Source organism: Thermobia domestica, chromosome 10 (genome assembly GCF_964235325.1).
Source record: "Thermobia domestica chromosome 10, izTheDome1.hap1.1, whole genome shotgun sequence".
In the NCBI taxonomy this organism is placed as follows: domain Eukaryota; kingdom Metazoa; phylum Arthropoda; class Insecta; order Zygentoma; family Lepismatidae; genus Thermobia; species Thermobia domestica.
The window spans coordinates 124,026,108-124,050,061 of NC_137463.1; the positions used below are offsets into that span (position 1 = coordinate 124,026,108).

Here is a 23,954-nt window from a genome sequence, read left to right on the forward strand (position 1 = left end):
TCTAAAGGATTTTTGTGTAACTGGTCCAGATTCGTTTTCCTTTACCGGTGTGGAAGGATGGTTTTGCCTCCTATAATCACACATTTGTCCACAACCGAAAGCTTTTATCTGAAAAGTGTTCTTAGCTCTGTGGTGTTACGTTGTTCTTTGATCTTCCTGTGCCAGCCCTTCACTAACGATTCTCTGACTTGACTATTTTCTAACAATCAGTTTTGTTCCGTTGCTTCCATGACTTCTCATGTCGTTAACTGTGCCACCATCATTTCACTTGTAGATACTTTCTTCTCTATTTTTATATCTGTTGGTGACTCATTAGTAATCTGGACAGGAAATTTTCTATTTTTACATGTTTACTGTGAAGGATTTTGAAATCATACGACGATAAAAATAGCATCCATGATTGACATCTTAGTCAAGGTGAAACAGTAATTTCAAATTACGGTTTCAAATGCATTTAAGTGGAGCGTTTATTCTATACTTGTACCAGTCTGTGTGTAAACGGTACGGTTCAAAAGTAGATTATGCCATTCAGGTAACCATGGTAATTAGTATTTTCAGTTGTGGTTATAAAATTATATAATGCGTTTAATATATATTTAGGCCAATAATAACTAAATTACCATACTCTACATGAAGCTGCACATTAGCATTATTATTAAAGAGTATATTTAGAATCTAAAAAGGACAGGGGGCATATTAATGACAGTAATTCACAATAAATTCATAAATAAGCATAGGATGAATAATATTCACGGGGCTGCAATCTAAACAGCAGAAAATAGAGTTCGAAAAGAATGAAGACAACACATTTGTATTTTGTTAAATTTTAAAGAAATTAAACAATATTAAGTACTCTTGTTGTGAGATGATTAACAGGAATAGGACAAAGTGCAGATTAAATATTAATTTCGGAGCAATAACTGATCGATTGTTACAAAATTTTCATTAAATCTAGAGTAAGCATTTAATCATTTATTGATATTCAAATATATGCAGCAAATATCGCGACTATTTTGTTTAAATCGTATGTGTGTCGACATCTGTTGGTTGCTCTAACGTGTAATGCCAAGGTTGAAGCGTCATAAAGATTACAGCGTAGGTAAAAATTTGTTTGCATGCATAGGAAACAGAATAAAATTGTTTTGGGCTAATATCTACAAAAAAAAAAAAAAAAAAAAAAAAAAAAAAGTGTAAATCGTCTAAATTAATTGTTACGTAATTTAATACCTTCTTGCAAATAGAAACATTGAAAAATCTTGAGTGGACCATGGGACTATTTTGACATGAAAATAGTCATCATGTGTTGCTCACGAGAACGCGGATGTGTTTCAATGTACGGTGATAAGTTTTAATCAGAAGGAGGCGTGTCTTTGATTTATACTCCGCTTAGAAATTTATGGAAAATCGAAGCTTTCCTTGCCTTTACAGGAAATAAAAGGTAATAACTAGACGATTAAGTGTAGCTAAAACGTAATAGTACTGACTAGTTCCAGTGTTGTTTAATTTTTATAGTGAAATCAGAAAACGAAATATGGCTCGCAGCTAAACTTACAATACACTGCCATGGGCAGCTTAGCCATTGGTTTGGGCCTTACGTAGATTTACTCCCTAATATCATATGAAATTAAGTTCAGCGTTATTAAGAACGATGTAGCCTCCAAATTTCAGTAATTTGAGAATCTCATGTCTCCCTATCTCCCTTCACAAGTTTCGGCTGCTAATTCAAAATTGAAATTTGAAGATTCAAGTAAGCATTGGGCAACAAGCAAAATATTAAATATCATGGTATAGATTGACCTAGTTTCAGCACAGTTTCCGAATTATTATTCTAGTACATTGGCATGCCAAAACTTAGTAGGTTAGTTTAAATTTCTGAAAACGATTGTGCATGTATATCTGAGTGAGTGAGTGTGTGCATGTTGGTGATTGGTGCATATAGGGAGTTTCTGGTTTCTTGTGTTTTAATAGTAATTTCGTATGTTATCATGTCCATAAATGTATTTCATCGTCATGTACATCATAATAACGTTTGTTCGATTTGAATGTAAGTATAGCCTGATATATGTCCCCTTCAGGAACTGATACTACCTGGCTAAGAATTAATGCACGTGTCCTAAGTTAAATAATATATTAGATTGTTTATACATAAAGGTATACAAGAATAAGCATATTGCAAACAGGTGTATTCCAGTATATATCTGTAGCTCACGGAGGGAGGGACCCAAGGAAGTCCACGAGCTAGTTACAATTAAAAAAAAACAAACTAAAAATAATTAGTTACTTTCTTATATGTAGTTGTAGATGAAACTCCTCATAGACACCAATTACTATTCGTCTTAGGTTAAATGTTTATAACTTGCATGGATATGTATGTGTTAGTTGCATGTATATGTAATCTTGTAATTTAAATATAGATCAAAGTACCAATTAACTAACTGCAGATTGTGAAACTGTGCTTGATATTTATTACGAATGATACTGAAAATGTATATACAAAAGCTGTACCTAAAAAAAAAATCCAAGGAAGTTTTGAGAAAACATTGGAAAACTATGTTCAGTTTTGTTGCGTGGACATATGACGTCCTATGTAAGCACATGTTAAATGATATCACGACAATCTACGACCATTAAAATAATCCTACTCTGAACCCGGTATTATTATTATTGTTGTTGTGTACTATAAGCTATACGAATTTAAATCATAATATTAAAATACAGTAAACTTTATATTTAGCTCTTACGATGCTACAATGAATGGGTATAGATTAAATTAGTATAAATGGATTGAAGTCTCCATGGGATGGGGGAATGCTGTTCTTGACAAGAACCTGGAAGCACTTATTTCCGTATTGTGTTCCTATAAAAGAATCAAGTGAAAATTCCGTTGCGTGACACTTCTTTATAGTTTATCACGTTGAGTTATTAAGTGATTCAGTGTTGTTGCCGTGTTCGTTAGCTACTTATTTCCTTTCTTCCCCAGTCTTATGGACTACTACGCTTCTTCATTGTGTGACAAATATGCATATGTGACTTACACGTAGAGAATCAGCATAAACGGAAAGCTGATACATGGTTGGCGCCCATGCGTATTTTCTCAGCCATGAGTAGATTTCGGCTATACAACTACTCATTCGAAACTCTAAATTATTCCGAAAATTTAAATTATTGGATATCGGTATCACCATTTTGTGGCAATAATAATTCATCTCGATAACTAGTAAATACATCTTGGGCCCACATTGAAAAAGGGTAGTGGTCCAGGGAAGAATATTCATTCATACCCGTCGAAGGAACTTTTACTTATATTTGAGGGTCATAGCAACAACCATCGATAATGAAACGTAAAAACAGGATAGATTCCAAGTCATATTTTTTTCCATGGTCATATGAAATGTAGTCTATCATTCGGGAGATATATTCGCTCTCCATTCTTTATTCGTTATTTACATTTATTTATTTTTCCCTATTTTATTTCTTTATATTATTACTAAATATTTGCTGTTACGGTTCAATAGTTTCTCCACCTGAGTATTTCTTTTGCAAGTGATAAAATGATCAGTTATTTTAGTCAACGGTTTCAAAGGTGCGTCTAGTATATAGTTTCCTCCAAATATTATCTTAACAGACAGAATCCTTAATATTCGTAAAGCTCCAACCGAATAAGTATTTATCTAATTTCTTTACTCCATGGATGATCGCTAATGCTTCCCCTTCGAACTGTACATAGCTACGTTCTACATTACTCAGTGTTGCATATGAACACATCATTATCTTCAATTTATTATTCACTTTGTTACAGAGCATAACACCTACTTTGTCTTGTAATGAATTCGTTACTAGTACTACTTTTTCTTTTCTTTCTTTTTTCGTTTTTTTTTTTTTTTTTTTGTGTGTGTGTGTGTGTCGAATAGATATTGCATTTCTCCATTCTTTAATATTTTCTTCACTTATATAATCCTTGTGCTTGTCTTTCATCCCAACACCATGTGGCTCCTTTTCTCAGTAATTCGTACCGCGAGGATATTTTTGTAGGTAACCCGGGTAGTTGTCTGTAGTAAAGTGAAAGCCTGCGTAAAAAAGTATCTCCAATTGTGTTACATTATTTGGTTCACAACACTTCATGATCCTTTCCAACTTATCTTCCACTGGTCTAGTTCCTTTTGGACTAATTTGATGCCCCAAATACACTATTTTTTGTTTGAAAAAAATAAAATTATCTATCCGCAGACTGATGTTCAATTGTGTCTTTTCATAGCAATCATGTGTGTCCTGCTCCCTTATTATCACATTATCTAAAAAGCACACAGCTTATATGGGTTCTGATAACACTGACTCCCTGAATTTTCTAAATAAATAAATAAATAAAATAAAATAAAATATATATGCGCTGCACAGCTCAACTCGAATGCTAGTGCTTGGTGTTTGTACAGACCCCAAGGCCTCTTTAGCATCAATGTATTTTACTGAATGCCATTGATTAGCAGTGATTGGTACAGTTGATTTAGACTACACTGTACAAAACATTTGACATTCTTCAGCTCATTCAAGTCCTCGATGCGTGACAGTGGGCGTGATACGTTTTCCAGATTTTTGTTTACTGTCACTTGAATGTTCCAGCATAACGTAATATTTCCATCCTTTTTCCTCCAGGGTTCCCATGACTTGGAAAATCAGGGAACTTTATTTTTGTCAGGGGAATTATTGAAAAGTTCTTTAATGCCAGGGAAACCAATTAGTCATTCTCGATAATGAAGACAACTTTGAAATAATAGAGTTATTTGGGATTTAGAGATCATGCAATACAACAATATAGAATATTATAATAGGTTACAGATGCATTAAGTTATACCAAGGTGTATTATGCCATGATTTGTGGTTAGGTTTATAATTCTAAAATCAGTTGAGTTATAGTATCTTGAATCCCTTAATATGGATAGTGTGGCGTATCTGATCTTATGAACTGAAATACAGACGTCTTTTTAACCAACTTAAAAATACGAGGTTCTCAGTTTGACCTGTTTATTTGTGTTGCACGTATGTTCAAGTGTAACTCTTTGACACAAGTGCACAGATTTTCATTATTTTTTAAAATTTTTTGTTTGTTTGTTTGTTTGAAAGAGGCTTCCTATTGTTCCACCTATATTTCATAAGGATATAAGGGAGCTGTAGTCTTCCTGTAGTCTTCGGAGCTACGCCATGAAACTTCTCAATGGCTGACAATGCTTACACCATAATTATGTGTATGATCTGTTATAATTTCGACATAGGTGCACTACTTTTGTTGATTTATTCTTTGTTTGAATAAGTTCGTTCTCGCGGTGGTTTCGTGTAACTTTCATTAGAATCTGATGATACCTCAGTAGCTGGTAGTCTTAATAGTGTATGTATATTCGCTGATAATTCCGTATCGCGTAGACCTATTATATATATATTGGTCATGCATGTTTTTAGGCTGACTCATTGTATAGGAAGTTAGTGTCCTATCAGTAGTAAAGATACCTAACTAAACTGACGGAGTTACGAGAAAATGGAAAAATTAAACAAACTTTAGTCAGGGAAATAGGTAACCTTTGTCGGGGAAAGTCAGAGAAAGCCGTTTACAAAAATCTGTTCTAACTAGGGATGGGGAAAACTAGTTTCTAGAGAAACCGACATTTCGGTTTTCTCCAAAACCGGTTCGGTGAAAACTTTTGGAAAAAACATAAAACTATTTCTGTGGAAACGGAATCGGTTTCCGGAGAACAACGAAACGCTATTCTGTCAGAAATAGAACCAATTTTGGAAAAAGCGGAACCGGTTTTAAAGAAAACCGGATGCTGTGAAAAACCGAACCGGTTTTAAAGAAAACCAAAACCGGTTTCAGTGAAAAACCGGTCTTTTGAAAATTTTCAAAACCGGTTTTGGTTTTTCTAAAAACCGAAAAAAAATGTCTTTTTTTTGGGGGGGGTCACTACTTTGCTAATCCTTTCTTCACTAATACTAGTGGTGTCGTCCAATTGAAATAATTCACGTGGATCAAAATTCTTTATTACACCAACTTGTCTAACTCCTCTTTCTGTCGTTGTTTTAGACTTGTCGTCACTTCGTGTGCCTTCTGGAAAATTTACATTGCTTCTGCTTTCACTCGTAATGCCACCTTTTACTCTTTAACTGGTATGTTCAAGTCTCCATTAAATACTTACTTGAACTCGTACTTAGTTTTCCTGGTTGCGTTCTCTTTTACCACGTGTTTCTTCATTCTGTCGTATAGAGGAGATATTTCCGCTGAACTATTCTTTCCAACCTGGCCATAGTTGTTCGTTCTACGAATGTTCCTAAATTAGTTGGTTTAGCTTGACATGTGGTACGTATAGCGGTAGCTATCAATAACTATTTTTCCACTGTATTTCAACTACTGTTCTTTCCTTTTGTGTTAACGGTGTACCATCGACATTGCATAATTTGATGTTATCCGCTGCTGTTTATTTTTTGGGAGAAATACTCGTTGTATGCATTTATACTAATTACTAACACGGCGACATCTGTATAGAGTTCATAACATTCCCTCGTATCGTCACATATTACGGAACTTTACATGCTTTTGTGTTTACGTCTGGTACTCTCATGGCTAATAGTTCAGCTACTTTCTCTAAATTTTCTTTCTGCACTATCGTCCTCTCTTTATCTGTTAGTTGAATTTCTTCCACTTTTTATGGTACTTTGTCTAAATTACTGGTCTGTTATATTTCACGCCTTTTAAAACACATTTTCTCAAACTGGTCTTGTACACTTCTAATTTTTCGCCGGACACGAATATTTGTTACTTTATCTTCCGCACTTACTACAGGCAGATTTGTCCTTGAACTGTTCTGTTTCGTTGTTATTCACAGTTACTAGTGTACCTTACTTGTGTTCGCTTAAGGATTTCATTGATCTACATTGACAGACACCTAGTTTTTTTATTGCGCTACGTCCTCTCATTCTTGCGCATGATCACTATATTATTACTAGGAGCTCCCGCTTGCACTGTTATTAGTAGCACCAATGTGAAATTGGTGGTCTTCTGCCAAGAGTCTCGTACGTATACTTTCGTAGTTTATTCCGAATAGGAATTGATCCATCAAAATTTCTTCTAGAAATACCAAATTTACAAACGATTCTCTCTTATCTTGGTTACAAATTCAGTGACGGATTGACCTTCTGGCTGTTTAAATCTACTGAAATTATATTTAGTTGAGAATGAAAGTGATGCACTAACTTTTCATTTAATTTTTTTTGCACAGCTCAATATTCGTATGTTGTCCGATTTTCATCAGTAACGTGTGTGTTTTTGCACGAATTGACGCGATCAAAGTAGGTACTTTATATTCTTGCGGTAACTCCAACACAATACAAAATTTTTCGACTTGTTCCAAATAGTCTTTAATTCCTTGTACATCTAGGTCGAAAGTTTTGAGTAAGTTTGGTGCTTCCTGTTCTAGAACGTTCTAGTTGCAACTGCTGTTTCTTTAAAAGATGAAGTCAATGCTTTTGATTTAGAACTCGATTATAGATTCATGAAAGAAGTCCAATAAATACAAAAGTACTTCACAATTCCATTCATTATGAATGGAATTGTAAATTACTTTTGTATTTATTGGATTTCTTTCATGAATCTATTATTATTATTTGGTCGGGATGTTTTTTGAGTTAGATTTGCGCGTCTCGCGAGGAGAAATTTTGCAAATACTGTATGTTGGTTTTTACAAGGAGCGTAAATTTATATCCGATATATCAGTACTTTAAATAAAAAGCGAAAAGAAAAGAGAGAGTGTTTTTTATATTTTCAGCGCTGAAGAATGCCGTTACTGTTTCAGTGATATGTTGTGTGAGTTTTACTAACTATATATAAGCCCCATTCATTCTACACCATATATCGGCTAGGTCCAATATGGTTTAAAGTTGTTTTGTCTGCTGCCTGTGCGCCTTTTCTTCATGGGACATTTTTTTTTTTATTACACACACACTAAAACAAGGATAGGATGATCCGAAACCTGAGAAGGTCTGGAGGATGACTCACTAGCAACAAACCGACAAAGGGAAGGAAAGATAAAGTGGAACACTGTTTTGTAACCCGAAGTCGAGGCATTTTTTTCTTGCTGCAGCCGACCCTTCACAGAAAAGTTATTTGAAATATAGTAATATTGTTTCAACTTGCTCCTTATTTTAGCTTCCGTGGTAATAACGAAAGATGCAGATATATCACAATTTGCGATACTATTTTGTATCTCATTTCCATGTTTTTGCATCGCAAACTACGATGGGATGCCGCCTTAAGAAACTTTGATATACAACCTATCAAATATCAGATCGTACCTTGTTCTAACAGTGTACAGATACTCCTAGTAGTGAAGCACATACTCCTTTAACATCTTGCAATATTCGGTTATATTTATTCGATTTTCACTGTATTCTTGTAAACATTCAAGTGAAAAATATTATTGTTTCTAATCATTTAACATCCGACCATGTGACCCTGTCAACCTACACACAGTTTATTCATCATCACTCAAGTTCAAACTACTCATCACAAACTGTTCAATGTAACACTGTCTTACAGGAGAACATAACCAAGAATATAAAAGAAAAGATATCAGCGTAATACATTGCAAGAATTTGATGATTTCGTGTGTTTTTTTTTTTTTTTGTTTTGTTTTTTTGTTTTTGTTTTTGTTTACAATAAGCAAATTATTATTAATAAGAGTAATTTTGTGAAAATTATTATTACTTTATCTATTATTGCCTGAACACTAGTATTAAATTAACTTTGAAGTAGGAATAGAATCCTTAACTTGAGTATTTCAAAAGCGCCTATAAATGTGCGTGAATGTCAGAGGGAGTTTATTTTCAAGTGTAGTTTTGTTTAAAATACATTTCATATTTCCACATTTCGTATTTCATTTCGTTCTTGCTTAAAGACACAGTTGTGATTTTACTTCTCTTTGTTGTTAAGTGACTCTCTTTTAAGAAACATACTTATTCCTTTATATATTTTTGAGTCACTCTCTTTCACGAAACAAATGACATTTTTGATTGTGGAATTAAGATACAGACTTCAGTATTTACTTTCTTTCTTTCTTAATTGTGATGCACTAAACTGTAATTAGCGATAGAATAACAAGTACAGCTACTAAACACGTACTAATTGAAATTTGAAATTTTCGGTTAATATGTGACTCAGATCTTTGAAAATATGTGGTAGAATGGGAGAAAGGTAAAAATTCAAGTCATACAGTTATGTTTCTCAAGGAATATAAAGGTTTAAATAAGGAGAAATAAATACAAGAAAAAGTAAAATGAAATAAGAAGTATTTATCATATTTAACTGTAAAAATTATATATATATATTTCATATTCATGTATATAAATTTTTACACTATTTTCTGTCTGAAAACTTTCTCGTTGGTTAAGAAAGAGGCTTAAAGTTAACTTTGGAAAGTTAGAAGAATAACTTAGAATATGTTATAGCAATTTTGAACTTTCAAAACTTTTGTTTACGTGAAGTCGTAAGATTTGTAGTCTTGCAACATTGAAGTACTAATGAATTTCAAAACAAGTTCGCTTGTAAAATGTTTTAACACGATTATCTTCAATAAAATTAATGGCAAATTTCTTCGTATAACCTAATTACTAACAAGTCATAAACTAAGTAAATATATAAATAAATAAATAAATAAATAAATAATGAAAAGTTTCTGTAAATATGCTGTATACTTAACAAGCATAAGAAGACTGTGTATGTACCTAGTTATATCATAAATACTGTCACAAGTTTGAATATGAATAACACAGAGAGTATTAACACCTGTGCAATTTATTTCGGTCATGTTTTACATTGATATGTTGTACACCTGACGCACGAATCATTTTTCGAAATGTACCCCTAGGCCTTGATGCAGGCGCAAAGTCTGTCCGGCCCTGGCAATGGCATTACGCACCACGTCCATGGGAAAATTGTTCACTGCTCGGGTCAAGAATTGTTTCAGACTGTCGACAGATGGATGCCGTTTATGGCAGACCTTTGCCTGAAGGACTGCCCAAAATTTGTAGTCCAACGGGTTAAGGTCCGGGCTGCTAGAAGGCCAATCAGCAGTAGAAATGAATTCGGGGACGTTCCGTTCCAACCAGTCCTCGGTTGTTTTCGCTTTGTGGACTGGAGCGGAATCCTGCTGGTGGAAGGTCCACCTTTCTCCAGGAAACATGGTAGCAGACAGTGGTTTCACTATAGGTGTTAGCACTGTGTCCTGGTACACCTTGGCATATGTTTTAACACCTTGTTTGCAAAAATGCAGCTGGGTTGTGCCTGAGTAGCTCACTCCCCACCAAACAATCACTGAGGCAGGATGATGTGCCCTCTAAACCCTTGGAACTAACTCAGCAGCTACAGTAGATGACGTGGCATACACACGATCATTTTGGGCGTTGTAGGCCTGCTCAATTGTGAACACCTTTTCGTCAGTGAACAGAATCTTTTTGTGCAGAGTGTTGGCGTAACGCCGCAACAGTCGCTTTGATTTAAGGACCCTCTGCGACATTAATGTTTGGGTCAGAAAGTGACCAGTCCGCCTCTTATACGCCCGTAGATGTAGGTCACTCCGAGCACACGAGACATGGAATTTCTGCTGATGTTCATCTCAGCAGCCATCACACTCTGTTTTCGAACAGTATTTCTTCGAATTCTTGCTGCGACTGCTTTCTGGACCTGCGGGGTTCGTACCGTTCGTGGTCTGCCACTCCTTGCGTGGTCAGCTGCCGTTCCAGTCTCGGTGTATCGCTGTATGGCGCGATACACGAATCTCTTGCTGATTTGTAGGGTTTCAAGAGGTTGAAAATCTCACCTGCTGTCTTCCCGACCTTGTGTAGTGCAATTACTGCTACACGATTTTCGTAATCGCCCCACTCCATCAGAACTCAGTACAATATCAACGTATGTCATGAACAGTCAAACACACATTACATGCATCTTACACTTTATACATAGGTGGCAGCATTGTGCCACTCCGGATGCCTACAGCGTCACTCCAAACTTTGTGACAGTATTTATGATATAACTAGGTAGTCCTGTTAATTTGTTTTTAGTGTATATACTGTATATTGTCAATACCTATTTCCTTTCATTATCATTTAGGGTGAAAGTGTGGATTTGTCGTTATATCTGCCTGAAGTATGTACAAATAGAAGTGTGATCCTTGCTTTGGATAGCAATGCCAAAATTCTCGGACGCCACGGTAGTTTACGACAGTCATCCGATGCCTCCAGAAAGTGGAGAAATGTTTGTCAAAAAAGGTAAGGATATATTAGTGTAACGCATTTGTCTGTTATTTTCCTTTGTTAATCGTCATTGCATGAGCTTAATTTTTGTTAGATTGAATAATCCATTTGGTGATACGGATAGGGTTACTTTATTTTGACGTTAACCGTTTGCAGTGGACTTATGTAGAAAGTGTAGTCGGCTGCAAAACGATGACTGATCAGGATAACAACTGTGTGAAATATATATATATATATATATATATATATATATATATATATATATATATATATATATATGAAAGTTACATTAAAAATCATACTATGTGCATTACTCTTTTTCAAGATAATTGCTGTTGACGCATTATGTACTTGCCGTTTTCGCCTATTTCAATATATTCATCAATCCTATCGAGCAGATTTTTGCTCATGCTTTCTGTCGCAGTTGCATGAATTTTCCGGAAATGAAATGGAATTCTTGCAGCAAGGAAGGCTGAATTATTCTAAATCCTTATTTCTGCATATTCAGGTTCGTTGTTTGTTATGAGAACAAAACATTACTTAAATATACGTTGCGAAAAGACAGGATAAGTTGAAGGAAAAAATAAGCAGTAAGGGAGAGGAAAATATTCTTTCTTTTTAGTTTTGAGAAAAAAAATTGGGACAGTGAAAAGGGTCTGATTCGAGATTTCATGGATTCACATACCTCCTGGCCTCTCCTTTTATTTAATAAATAAATAAATAAATACATAATAATAATAATAGAACATGCATATTCGTCTCGTATATATATTTGGAACTAAAGGGCGCATCGTTCAACGTATCAGAACCAAATTTTAAAGCTAAGATTTTTATAAGCGCCTCCAAGATGAAATATCAAATTTTCCTTACCCTTCTCCTCTCCAATAAGGTTTACTCGAGGATAAACATCACTATTGTTTTGAGAAACTACCCCAATTACTTCGCTTAAATCTCATAAATCAATATTTTATTGAAAAACCTGCAAATTACAGAAATGAGGAAAAGGCAAAAGGTGTATTTTTCTTTGCCAATCTCAAAACTTATTTTAAACCAATAAATTAAGCTTTCTTGAATTCTAAACTTCATCTTGATATAAATAGGCTGTGTATTTTGCAGGGTCTTAAATACTTATTTTAAAGTACATAAGCGTTTAATCCATTGAAACTATCTTGGAATTAAAATAAAACGTATTTTTTGTAAATCCATTTTCTTTACTTTTAAATGATTCTTTTTCTTTCTAACATTTTTAGATCACAAATATCTGAATCGCAGTTCTCAGGTCCATAAATATCCTTGTAAACTCCATTTCGTGGTTCGTGCAAATAAGTTTGACTGCGAGTTTTCAAAGATTATTGGAGAAACTGGTATGAAACGAACTAGACATACCGCCTTTCCGTACTTTACTGTAAGAAATATTCGATCGAGTGCTAGATCTAACTTTTGTAGCATAAATTATAAAAGGAAATGTAAAACAACTGGATAAATGCAATAAAAGTGATAAAACGCATCATAATTGAGAGCATGGGGACAAACACTATACTTGATGTTACAAATGTGCTTCCTTTTGCATCTACATATTAAAAAATATATATTGTTGCGTACTCAGATTTCAGTATTTTCTTTCCAGTTTAATTAATTTAGGGGATTGTATTTTGTATATTCTGGCTGTGATTCATCATATATATATAGAAAAGCCAGAATCAATGTTTAATTTAGATTTTTAATTTTATTAGTTACCTTCATCTCATTTACTGTGTGTTGGATCTCCCGTATATTCCCCAAAGTAAGTTAAAGGAACATTTAGAAGATGCAAAAATACCGACACAACTTTTTTTTTTTTCCTAAACACTTATTCTGAAATTAACATAGCATTAACAAGTTGAAAATTTGACTTAGGTCTCAGTCGTAATTTGAAAATCATGCGAAGCATTTAACATCAAGACTTTGAATCGTATTTGAATATTGAAGAAAAAAAATAGAAAATATAAATAAATTTTGGGTGAAGAACAGTTTTAATTCTAATATGAAGTAAGTATGTTTACAAATTAGTAATTGGCAGCATTTAACACCTACAACTGATATTATGATTTCACACAACTTAAATCGAAGCTTGTCTACATATTATATATCCAATTAATAATCTAAACATTTTCCAAAACATCGAAAATGGATATGGTATGATTTGAAAGGGCTTGGTGTGTAAACGCATAGGTGAGAATGGTATCATTATTTTATCTCTACTTACGTCAATAGTTTTATTATAAAACTTGTCGGCCACTTCGTTTTAAAATTTCGACTCTCGTTTGCACTTTGAAGCAACAGGAATGTTCATGTGCGCACGTTTTGGCAGTATTCAGTATTGTATAGATGATTTAATGGCATTTCTGCTGGACACTTCATCGGGCGGATGAAGATGGGAAGAAATTACGGGTTATGGAACAAAAGGTTGGCTTTGAGGCTTCCGGTTTGACGTCATATTGAAATGCCAATCCAATCCACATAAATTTTCTTCTCTCTCTGTTTCTTTTCCTTGTTACCAGATTAAACATTGCGGAAGGTGGCTTTGTTAGTGTTGAGTATATTATTTTCACTATTTGCGAGTAAATAATTAATTTTTCATTGAAGTGTATATGAGCCGTTCTGAGTAGTAAGGGTGAACTCAAGAGATATTTTCCCCTGGGAATATACTCAGAACGGCCGAAATAATAGTCCATTTATTTTGAAACTCTGTTTTCTAAGGGAAGACGAACGGCATAGGCACGAGAACTGTCTGTTACATAGCATTTTGGTATTACTTTTCTAACAAACCATGTGGACGATAAATTTCCAAAAGTTCAGATTGCACGTAGTAGCCTTTTGATGAGTTTACTTTTGCTACCCGAAACGTCACATATATTTATTTCAGTTGAATTGGGGTATTAATATTGGTTCAAAATTTTCTTCCAGTCTATTTATACTGTTTTCTAAACCCTGATACTTAGTCATTAATCTAAAGGACAAAATGGTGGGAAGTCAAGGGTATGATTTAAAAAGAAGCTAGTGTTGTTTAGCTATTACATAACTTACATCCAGTGATGTATTGCTAGAACTTTTGATAGGTATATACTCAACTATTTCTTTAAAATTATAGCGTATACCCACCCTTATATCATTCATTACATCCCTATTTAAAGGAAGTATATGCTGAAGTGTAAAAATATTAGGTGAGTGTACGCCATATACCCCGTATACCCTGCATTACGTTCCTGCTTATACCCCTTATTTGAGTTGAGACGGAAAGAGTGCTACGTGGTCTTATGCAACATTGGTACATATAAAATATGTATAGTATATTATTCTTTTCCAATAATCATGTAGTGTGTATGCTTTCATTGTCGTTACATAAACTGTTTCTAATTTATTTTTTTCTACTTAAAGCAATGGTTGGGTGGATTGTTGGTCAGTTCCTATTGTTGCTCTCAGCATCAACTATATTTATTACCCGATCCCTCCCTTGGGTCCCACACCTCAAGCGGATATCACAACTCCTGAAAAGGAAGAAATTTTGTTATCACCGATTAGAATTCCAAGAAATCAGAAGTCACCGTTACAGTGGACAGCACCGGTAAGTCTCGTGCGTTTCTCAGATTTTAGCGGTGTAGTGTTAGAATCCCTCTTATCACTGCTTGATACACTCAAGTATATGATTATAAGATAAGAGGTTGAGTATACGTATAATAGATGTAACAAAAGTCATTAGGAAAAACTAAATCAAGTGCACATGATTGATAGTGAAACTAATGAAGTTGACCATAGTTTTATGGAACATACGATTAACATAATTCACCTTGTTCTTTCCTACCTGTTTCATTAAAATAAATAATAATTAACTTAAGCGTCGAATTTTAGCTATGAGGTCAGTATTGTTAAGAGGTCAGTATTGTTAAGATATAAGTAAACAGAAAGGGTTTAGTAGGGATAAGATTAATTGATCTTATTTTGGTAAAGGCTGTGCTGTCTGGAGGGTTCCATGCAGGTTTTTACATTCTGCAAATTTTCAATTTAGCTGTTATAAGAAATAGGTGGAACATTAGTGCTCTTGTACAAAGGATTTAATTTTCTTTTATAAGATTTTCTAAAGGTTTCCATTTAAATAATATGCCTTGAATAATAACTTAAATAAGCTTAATCACACTTCCTCGAAATTAGCTAATTTTTAAGTTCAGTGCTCGAATAAATATTGTATTATGTTTCTAAATTATCTATAGGACACCTTCTGATAGCTTTTTTCTTTGTTTTGAACTAATTGTGTGTATATAATAATTTTATATGTTGTAGGAGTGATTAACACAATCTATGTTGATATTATAATTGAACAGATAACAGAAACTTTATGTTATAGTCATGCTTTAATCATATAATAGTCATTGTTACAGGATGGTTCTCAGAAATTTGATCCAACCACACTACCTCCGGACAAAGTTTCATTAGAACTTGAAATTGGTCCCTCTGTCTTATTGCTCTATGGATCTCTTCTTCGAAGCTTTATGCATTTAAAAGTAAGTAGCAAAAGGAAAATGTAATAATTAATATGCTCATTTTGTAAACTAATCTTGCAGTTAATACTTATAAACTACATTGAAACGTAAGGCATTTTCTCTAATAGTTTCGTTTTAATATGGAAATAAGTATATGTATTATTATTATTTTCAAGTTTCCTGGTTAATGTAGGTTGGTATTTGTATTCACTTTTTCTTTCATTTTTTTAAATATGAAATACTTGAACGAGTCGGGGGCACCGTGGCTCAGTGGTAGAGCGCTTACCCCGGGGGCGTGGGATCCGTGGTTCGATTCTCAGTCAAATAAGTTTGTGGTGGACAACATCGTGTCCGTGGGTTTTTGCTCAGGGTACTCCTATTTCCTCCTACACTCTCATTCCAGCAATTAGTCCATCATCATTCGCTTGCCTGAAGTATCTGTCTCCCTTAGTCTACAGGGAATAATCGTGGAACGTTCAACTGAGAGATTCCATTACATTTTCACTTGAACGAGTCACCTCACACAATATGCGAATAAATTTCTTTTCTGTAGTAATATTTGATTATAACGAACATATGTAATAATTTTCAACACAGCCCATATTTTCATGTTTGCATAGTTATATTGATTTTTTTCTTAAGAGAAAAAGAGTAATATATATATATATATATATATATATATATATATATATATATATATATACATACAGGGTGGGCCATTTTAATTAATCCACGGAAATATCTGAAAAATGATAAAACATAGAAGAAATTTTTGAACTACACGTTATATATTGCTAAGGGGGAAAACCAATTCCGCCAAAAGTACCCCTCCCCGCCCCCCCTAAATGGGGGTAACGGGGGGTAACTTTGAAATGTCAAATGGGAACATGGGTCGAGTAATATCTTGTTCGAAAGGTCTTGGAAAACTAAGTAACGCTGTACCAAAAGTTGTTTCATATTGTGCACCAGTTTCAAAATGGCCGCCATGATATGGTTCGGAAACTCCAGTACCCGTAGTATGAAAACCATGGAAGGTAAATGAATGGAACAAAATTGAAATACGTAAATACCATAGGGCATATCGAATGATGTGATCCCAGTGGCCTCCCTAAAGGAGTCTTGTGGGCTAACTTCAAAATTTCAATGTCCGACCGGACAACGGTTCGGGCGTACGCTTGACCTACCCAATGCTGTTTGGAAGGCAGACTTCATGCATAGAGAATTGGTGCATTAAGTTAACGCGGATGGCCACAGTTACATTTTGATTAACTATTAGCATTCATGTCATATTGTGAGCTTGAGGGACGAAACGGTGTGTACGTATATCCCCGAAATGCTTTCTGAATAACCAGCACGCATTGCATAAAAGTTTCTCTTTTTTTTAGTCACTACAGCGTCATCCTTACAAACAAATGTTTCAACCACATCATACTTATTTGTAAGGTTAGCCTTAATTTACGAATTAAAGTAGAGTTCTCGTTTGAACTTCCACTTTACTTTCCACCCCACTCACATACAGAGCGCAGGGAGAGATTATTTTGCAGGACTTGGATTTCTCTCTATACATTATGGCAATTTTACTCTAATATTTTTATTTCTGTTGTATTATTCTCGAGCCTTGGAACGCCTCCGTGGTTTTCCTATTTAATTTTCGTTATTTTCATTTATGTCTAACCGTATTCATACTATGGGCACTAGACGTTTTCTTAGACACAGTCACCATGTCTTTGCGATCATTTTGAAAACGGTGTCTCATGTCGAAAATTTTCTTACAGAAGCTGTTTGATATTAATTTGTCTATGTAACGTGATGTTACTCGCTTCAAGCTGCTATTTGAAATTTTCAAGTTGGCCCCGGATACCTTTCAGTTGGCCCTTGGAGTCACCCCGACAACACCTCTCGATGTGCCTTACGTCAGTTAGCTACTACAGTTTTTCTTTTGTTGATTTATCTCCAATCGCTTTCATACTACGGGTACTAAACCTTTTCTCTGACACGGATACTATGTTTCGGCGGCCTTTTGAGAACACTGCCATTTCACATCAATCGTTTTCTCCTGCAAGATGTTTGATTTTGCAAGATTTATCGAACGAGGTACCACTCGACTCATGTTACTATTTGAAATTTTGAAGTTAGCCCACAAGACCACTTTAGGGAGGCCACTGGGATCACAGGGACCACACCGTTCGATATGCTCTATGATATTTACGTATTTCAATTTTGTTCCATTCATTTACCTTCCATGGTTTTCATACTACGGGTACTGGAGTTTCCGAACCATATTATGGCGGCCATTTTGAAACCGGTGCACAATATGGAACATCTTTTGGTACAGCGTTACTTAGTTTTCCAAGACCTTTCGAACGAGGTATTACTCGACCCATGTTCCCATTTGACATTTCAAAGTTACCCCCCGTTACCCCCATTTAGGGGGGGCGGGGAGGAGTACTTTTGGCGGAATTGGTTTTCCCCCTTAGCAATATATAACGTGTACTTAAAACATTTCTTCTATGTTTTATCATTTTTCAGATATTTCCGTGGATTAATTAAAATGGCCCACCCTGTATATATTTAACATTTTACTCGGTCGTGAAGTATTTTTTCTAGTACATGAGACTGTTTATAAAACTTACTCAAAATTGTAAATAATGCCCTGTTGGAAGGGAAATTATTATTTTATGAAGTTCTACCATATATTTCAGTAGGACAAATTTTTCAGATGATCAATCACCTCGAGAGCTCATCATTTCTTGAAGTAACTTTTAATATTAAGACTGAGTTTTAAAACAATTTTGTTTCTTTTGAAGCATACAGCTAGCAACATAGTGCTTGTTATATTTCCAAAAGTTAGTGATTAATTGTGCTCACTAAATAATTATCCATGTCTACCAACTCAAGGTGCAGAAACACTAAGATTGTAACAGCTTTAAAATGAATTGCTTTTGGTCTCGTTCACTTTAGTATTGATTTGTACATTCATTTTTTTAATTTTTATTTAATTATTAATTTTTGAGTATTTCTCACTTTTATTTTATACAAAATTTTGATTAGAGCTTGTGTTTGTTGTGTTCTCTGAAGTTATAATAGTCATTCATCAAACACGTGTTCGTTTTCAACTTAAACTTAGCCTTTAATATTGTAATGTTTAATCATTAGGTCATTAGATAATTTAATAAAATTACGTAGTTATGATCTGTTATTATATTTAATTACGTACTATGATCGCAGTTACTATTTCCAACTTGTTCTAAATCATTATCAATCAGTTATAAATTATTGTTGTTGGGAGTTCTAACGAAGACAGTGTTGGAATGGAAAGATAAAAGACTCATAAGAAACTTATACATGAACCAACAAGTAAGTGTTAGGATAGGGGAAGAACTGACGGAAGAGAGTGCGATTGGAAGGGGAATTCGACAAGGATGCTGCCTCTCGCCAACACTATTTAATGTCTTTCTAGAAGAGATAGTGAAAAAGAGCCTATATGATGATGATGGCATTTCGGTAGGAGGTAGAATGATTAGATGCATAAGATTTGCAGACGATATGGCGCTTGTTGCAGAATCTGAAAAGAAAATCAATAAAATGTTAGAAAAAATGAGAAAGGGCTTTGAAGAATATGGGATGAAAATAAATGCTAGAAAGACAAAAGCCATGGTGATTGGAACGAAGGGGTCTGTGTCAAATATAAAAGTAGGGGGGGGGGGAGCAAATAAAACAAGTGAATAGTTTTCGATACTTGGGTAGTATTCTTAGTAATGACATGAAGTGCGAACGTGAAATAAAAGCAAGGATAGGAATGGCGAAAGAAGCCTTTAGGAGGAAGAAAAATCTGTTTTGTGGGACTTTGAATAAAGAGTTGAAATAAAGACTCATAAAATGCTTCGTGTGGAGTGTTGTACTGTATGGGGCGGAAACGTGGACATTACGTAAAGGTGATGAAAATCGACTGGAAGCCTTCGAAATGTGGGTGTGGAGAAGAATGGAAAGAATTAGTTGGGTCGAGCGGAAAACAAATGAGAGAGTGTTAGAAATGGTGGGTGAGAAAAAAACACTTTTGGATATTATTAGGAAGAGGAAGAGAAACTGGTTGGGGCATTGCCTAAGAAGAGATTGTATCATGAGGGACGTCCTAGAGGGTATGGTGGCGGGAAAGACAAGGAGGGGGCGAAGGAGACTACAATTAATGGATGATATAAAAACAGAAAGATCATACGCGAAGACGAAGAGGTTAGCGGAGGAACGTGGAGCATGGAAGCTTCTCAGCTGCGGCAAGTGACCTGCCAATAAAGGCAGAATACCTATGATGATGATGATGATAAATTATTTATTGGTCTTACCATTGTTGGAACGTATCTACATGTACAAATGCTTTGTTAATCTGATTTCTACGAAGGTATCACATACCTTGTTCGTACAAAGGCTGATCCAGTTGTGAAAATGATTCCTAATAACTGAAAGTGAAGAAATAATTTTGAGTGCTGCAGGATATAACTATTGGGCGTCAAATTTTATTTCAGTACAATATCTAACATTCCTCTCATTTTGTCATGAATTACCATGAAAAATCTTTTTTGTGAATCCCTCTTTGTTCTTAGGAAAACATTTTTGGAGAGGATCAGTCATTTACTGACATGCAGCGTGCTCAACCACCTTCAGTAGCGTCCACAGAAGGAGCGGCAACAACTGTTAATCAGGAAACTGAGCCAGGACCAAAGAAGGAATTCGATCCTCGACCATATCGACCGTTAGATGTCCAGGTTTCTATAACGATGCATGACGTACAAGCTCATCTAGTCAAGGTATGTTGAGGTTATTTTTTCTTACATGATAGTTTATCAAAGGGTTGTAATGAATTTTATTTCAGATTAGCAAAATGCAGAACTTTATTATTTTGAAACTAGAGAAAACCAGTTTCTGATTATTAATGGTAAAGTTAAAGCTTAATCGAACTTAATATGTTCTAAAATTTAAATTTAAATCGATATGAAACCATTTTAGTACCATAAGCTTTAGATAATTGTTCTAATCTGCGAAGAGCATGCAGAAAGTAATAACAGTATCTTGAAAAATGAGAAATCATCATTATACTCAAACAAAATAGATCATAGCAATCTACAGATTCCACTAAATGTATTGCGATATTGTGACATCATTTACTTTGACCACGCGAGTACGGTTAGTTGTTTCGAAATGTTACTTTTTGACATCGTGTTGTGATTGAATTTCTTGTTAAAGAAGGAATTCTTGTTGTTGAAATTTACTCTAAACTTTAATGTGCGTATGAAGATGTGTCCATTGGTGTTAGAAGGTGAGTGAAAAATGCTAAAACTGAAAATGTATGAGCATCGAAGATCAACCTTCAAGCGGTCGCGTACGAACTTCCTCAATGTAACGCAACAGAGAATAGATGACATCATTACAGATGGCATAGACTATTCACTGTAAACACAGTTGAAGCTATGAAGACAGAGTGCTATTGAAATTGCTATTAAGACATAGTGCAGTACAGGAAATGATTCCAAGGTTAGATTAACGAAACATTTATTGCTGCTAGGTCCCACCTTGTTGAAGGCTGAACACAAATTGCAACGAAAAAAAATATCATTCAAGAATTCTTTACCGTCGATAAGAGTTTTTTTTTGTGTGTGTGTGTGTGTTTAGTTGGTTTGGAGTGTAGCGTCCCTTTCAGCACCGAGGCAGTATAAAACGTGGACCTACAGCTTAACGTAGGATCCGAACCACATGAGCTTCTACCGGGAATCGAACCCGGGTCTTCCACACCAAAGACACGTACGTTAACCATCTAGCCACAAGGGAGCTCCGATTTTTATTGAATGTTGTGACCGTGATTAAGACTTGTTTCATCATAAACCAGAAATAAAATGTGGAGTGGCACAATTCTACGTCGCCGACAAAAAGGAAAGCAAAGTCAGTCTTCTGGGATGCAGAAGGGTAAATTTTGGTTGAATTTCTCAATTGTGGGACACTGTAAATACTGCCACTATGTGCGAACATTTCACAAGCTTCGTCGCCCATTGCAGCACTAATATTGAAAAGAAAATCATCACTCAACACAATAATACATGCCCACAGTCTGCCTAGTTCACCAGGTAAGGAAATGAAAAGAACTGAGTGGGAAATTCTGCATTTTTCCTATAGTCCCTACATTGCACATTCTATCATCTGTTCAATTCTATAAATTGTTATCCAATACTACCACACAACGGAGAACATATAAAAGCAGTGCGACCAGGTGGAATTGACTCTACTGTAAGGGTATTTTCAGACTTCCGAAAAAGTAGGCGTAATGCATGCAAAGGAGTGGAATCTTTATTGAAAAATAAAAGTCTGTGTATGAAGATGTAATATGTTTTTGTTTAGTAAAACCAAAACTTGATTCATGAAAAATTGTTGCTCATTACTTCCAGTATGACTTGTAGTATATTTCTTTTGTCTAGTACATATTTCTCTAAATTTGTAATACTGTGTACTTCATGTGAAGAAATCTGAAACTTTCTAAAGCAAATATATGTTTGTTTTTTTTCTTTCTTTCTTTTCAGAATTGCTCAGAGAAAGATCCTCCTTGTCCGATTATTTTGCTGGAGAGATTTGGATTTGAAATGAAGAAAGGTTTTCGCGAGACAAGACTTCAGTTACTTCTATCACCAGCGATTCTTCTGACGTCTGATAATGTTCCTAGATCTACAAAGGAAATGCACTTGAATCAAGGACATCTTATGTTGTCAGGCTTGCAGGTATATTTGCCCAACTCTATTTATATGATATTGTAAGGGGCTAGCAGGAACGAATTTGACTTTCGTCACTACTAACCCAAAAATACGCGAATGCCAGTCGTAAGATAGACACACATACACAAAAGTTTTGTAGTAAACTCATCAAAGTTCGGAATCTAAATTCAGTTATGGCAAACAACAGCACTACACAGCATCATTGCTTTGACTAAGTTGAAAGAACTTTTTCTTACAGGGTAACTATGGCTAACAACTAAAACTACCTTCAAAGAAATAAGTATGTCTCTTATATAACTACAAAACCTTGATAGTTTTCAACTCATTGGGGTTTGTATAAAAAGAAAGGATCACTCTCAGTTCCTTGCAGTAGACCGCTTTATTGCATATCTTAGAACAATGACAAGGTGAAATTGTAAGAAAGAGGTATGTCTCTAATGGTGTGAAAAGTGTTCCATAAAAAATAACTTACTGCTGGAACAAACAAAAAATAAAGTTTCTAATGACGTGTACCTTCTTTAGTACAATAGTAATAATAATAATAATAATAGTGGAGGGATGGTTCCAGGATTCACTACAAGGATCAGTAAGTTTCAGTAAGTTATTTAAAAAAAAAAAGCACTTTTTCTCATGTAGGTGAAATGAAATTACCTCAGTACCTGGCTATAGCACAGTTGGCTTTATTGATATAGTCCAAATCTCAAGGAATATTCTGTTGAACCGCTTTCGAAAGCGATAATCTTAGCCCAAGGGATAGAGTAAGGAGGAGGATCTGGCTATAGTTAGTTACATTGTCTGTGCAGCTCGGCGCTATTTATGGTAACTAAGTCCAACCTAGGTTCTGGTTGATCTTGTTCAAAGGCGACTCTACAGAAGATCAACTTTCCCTGTCTTGCTTTCCATAGGAATGCACCTGCCAGGCCTGCAATGACTTCAGTGGAGTCCTCTGTTCGTAGTGTACCCGGGCACTTTTTATAGGAATGTTTCACTCAGCATATTCATTCATTGAACAGAAGCCCTGTCTGAGCGAGAAGTACCAGAAATCGTTAGCTTTTAAAGTAGTCGTTTGCACATGTTATATATTGCATATGACACGCACCGGGGGGGGGGGGGGGGGGGCGGTGCCTCAGTGGTATATACATATGATAAATTATTCTAAAAAAAAATATGTAACATTTATAATAATCGTAATATAAAACACCATAATACTAATTGTAACATATTACCCTTTTTTATACGTAGATTTTTTGTTCAAGTTTTATTAGAAGCAACGAGAAAAGAAGTGACCTCATTATCTAACAGAGAGGTCAGCTAAGTTCACAGGAGGGAAGATAGAACATTCAGTGATGCTCTCTTTTAAGAACTCTCTTATTTAACACAGAAAAACAAGAATATT

At 34.9% G+C, this 23,954-nt stretch overlaps 1 protein-coding gene across 6 annotated transcripts in view; it reads left to right on the plus strand.

The window, feature by feature from the left end:
* Positions 1 to 23,954, plus strand: part of tweek (transmembrane protein KIAA1109 homolog tweek) — a 262,126-nt gene that overhangs the window by 43,967 nt on the left and 194,205 nt on the right. For 5 of the 6 annotated variants that reach the window (XM_081728543.1, XM_081728545.1, XM_081728547.1 and 2 more), the window contains exons 9-13: positions 11,147 to 11,304; positions 14,707 to 14,893; positions 15,693 to 15,827; positions 20,405 to 20,608; positions 22,370 to 22,564. In XM_081728543.1, coding sequence (XP_081584669.1) covers positions 11,147 to 11,304; positions 14,707 to 14,893; positions 15,693 to 15,827; positions 20,405 to 20,608; positions 22,370 to 22,564 — 879 coding nt within the window. The remainder of the gene's footprint in view (positions 1 to 11,146; positions 11,305 to 14,706; positions 14,894 to 15,692; positions 15,828 to 20,404; positions 20,609 to 22,369; positions 22,565 to 23,954) is intronic. The other variant, XM_081728544.1, reaches the window with a different exon arrangement.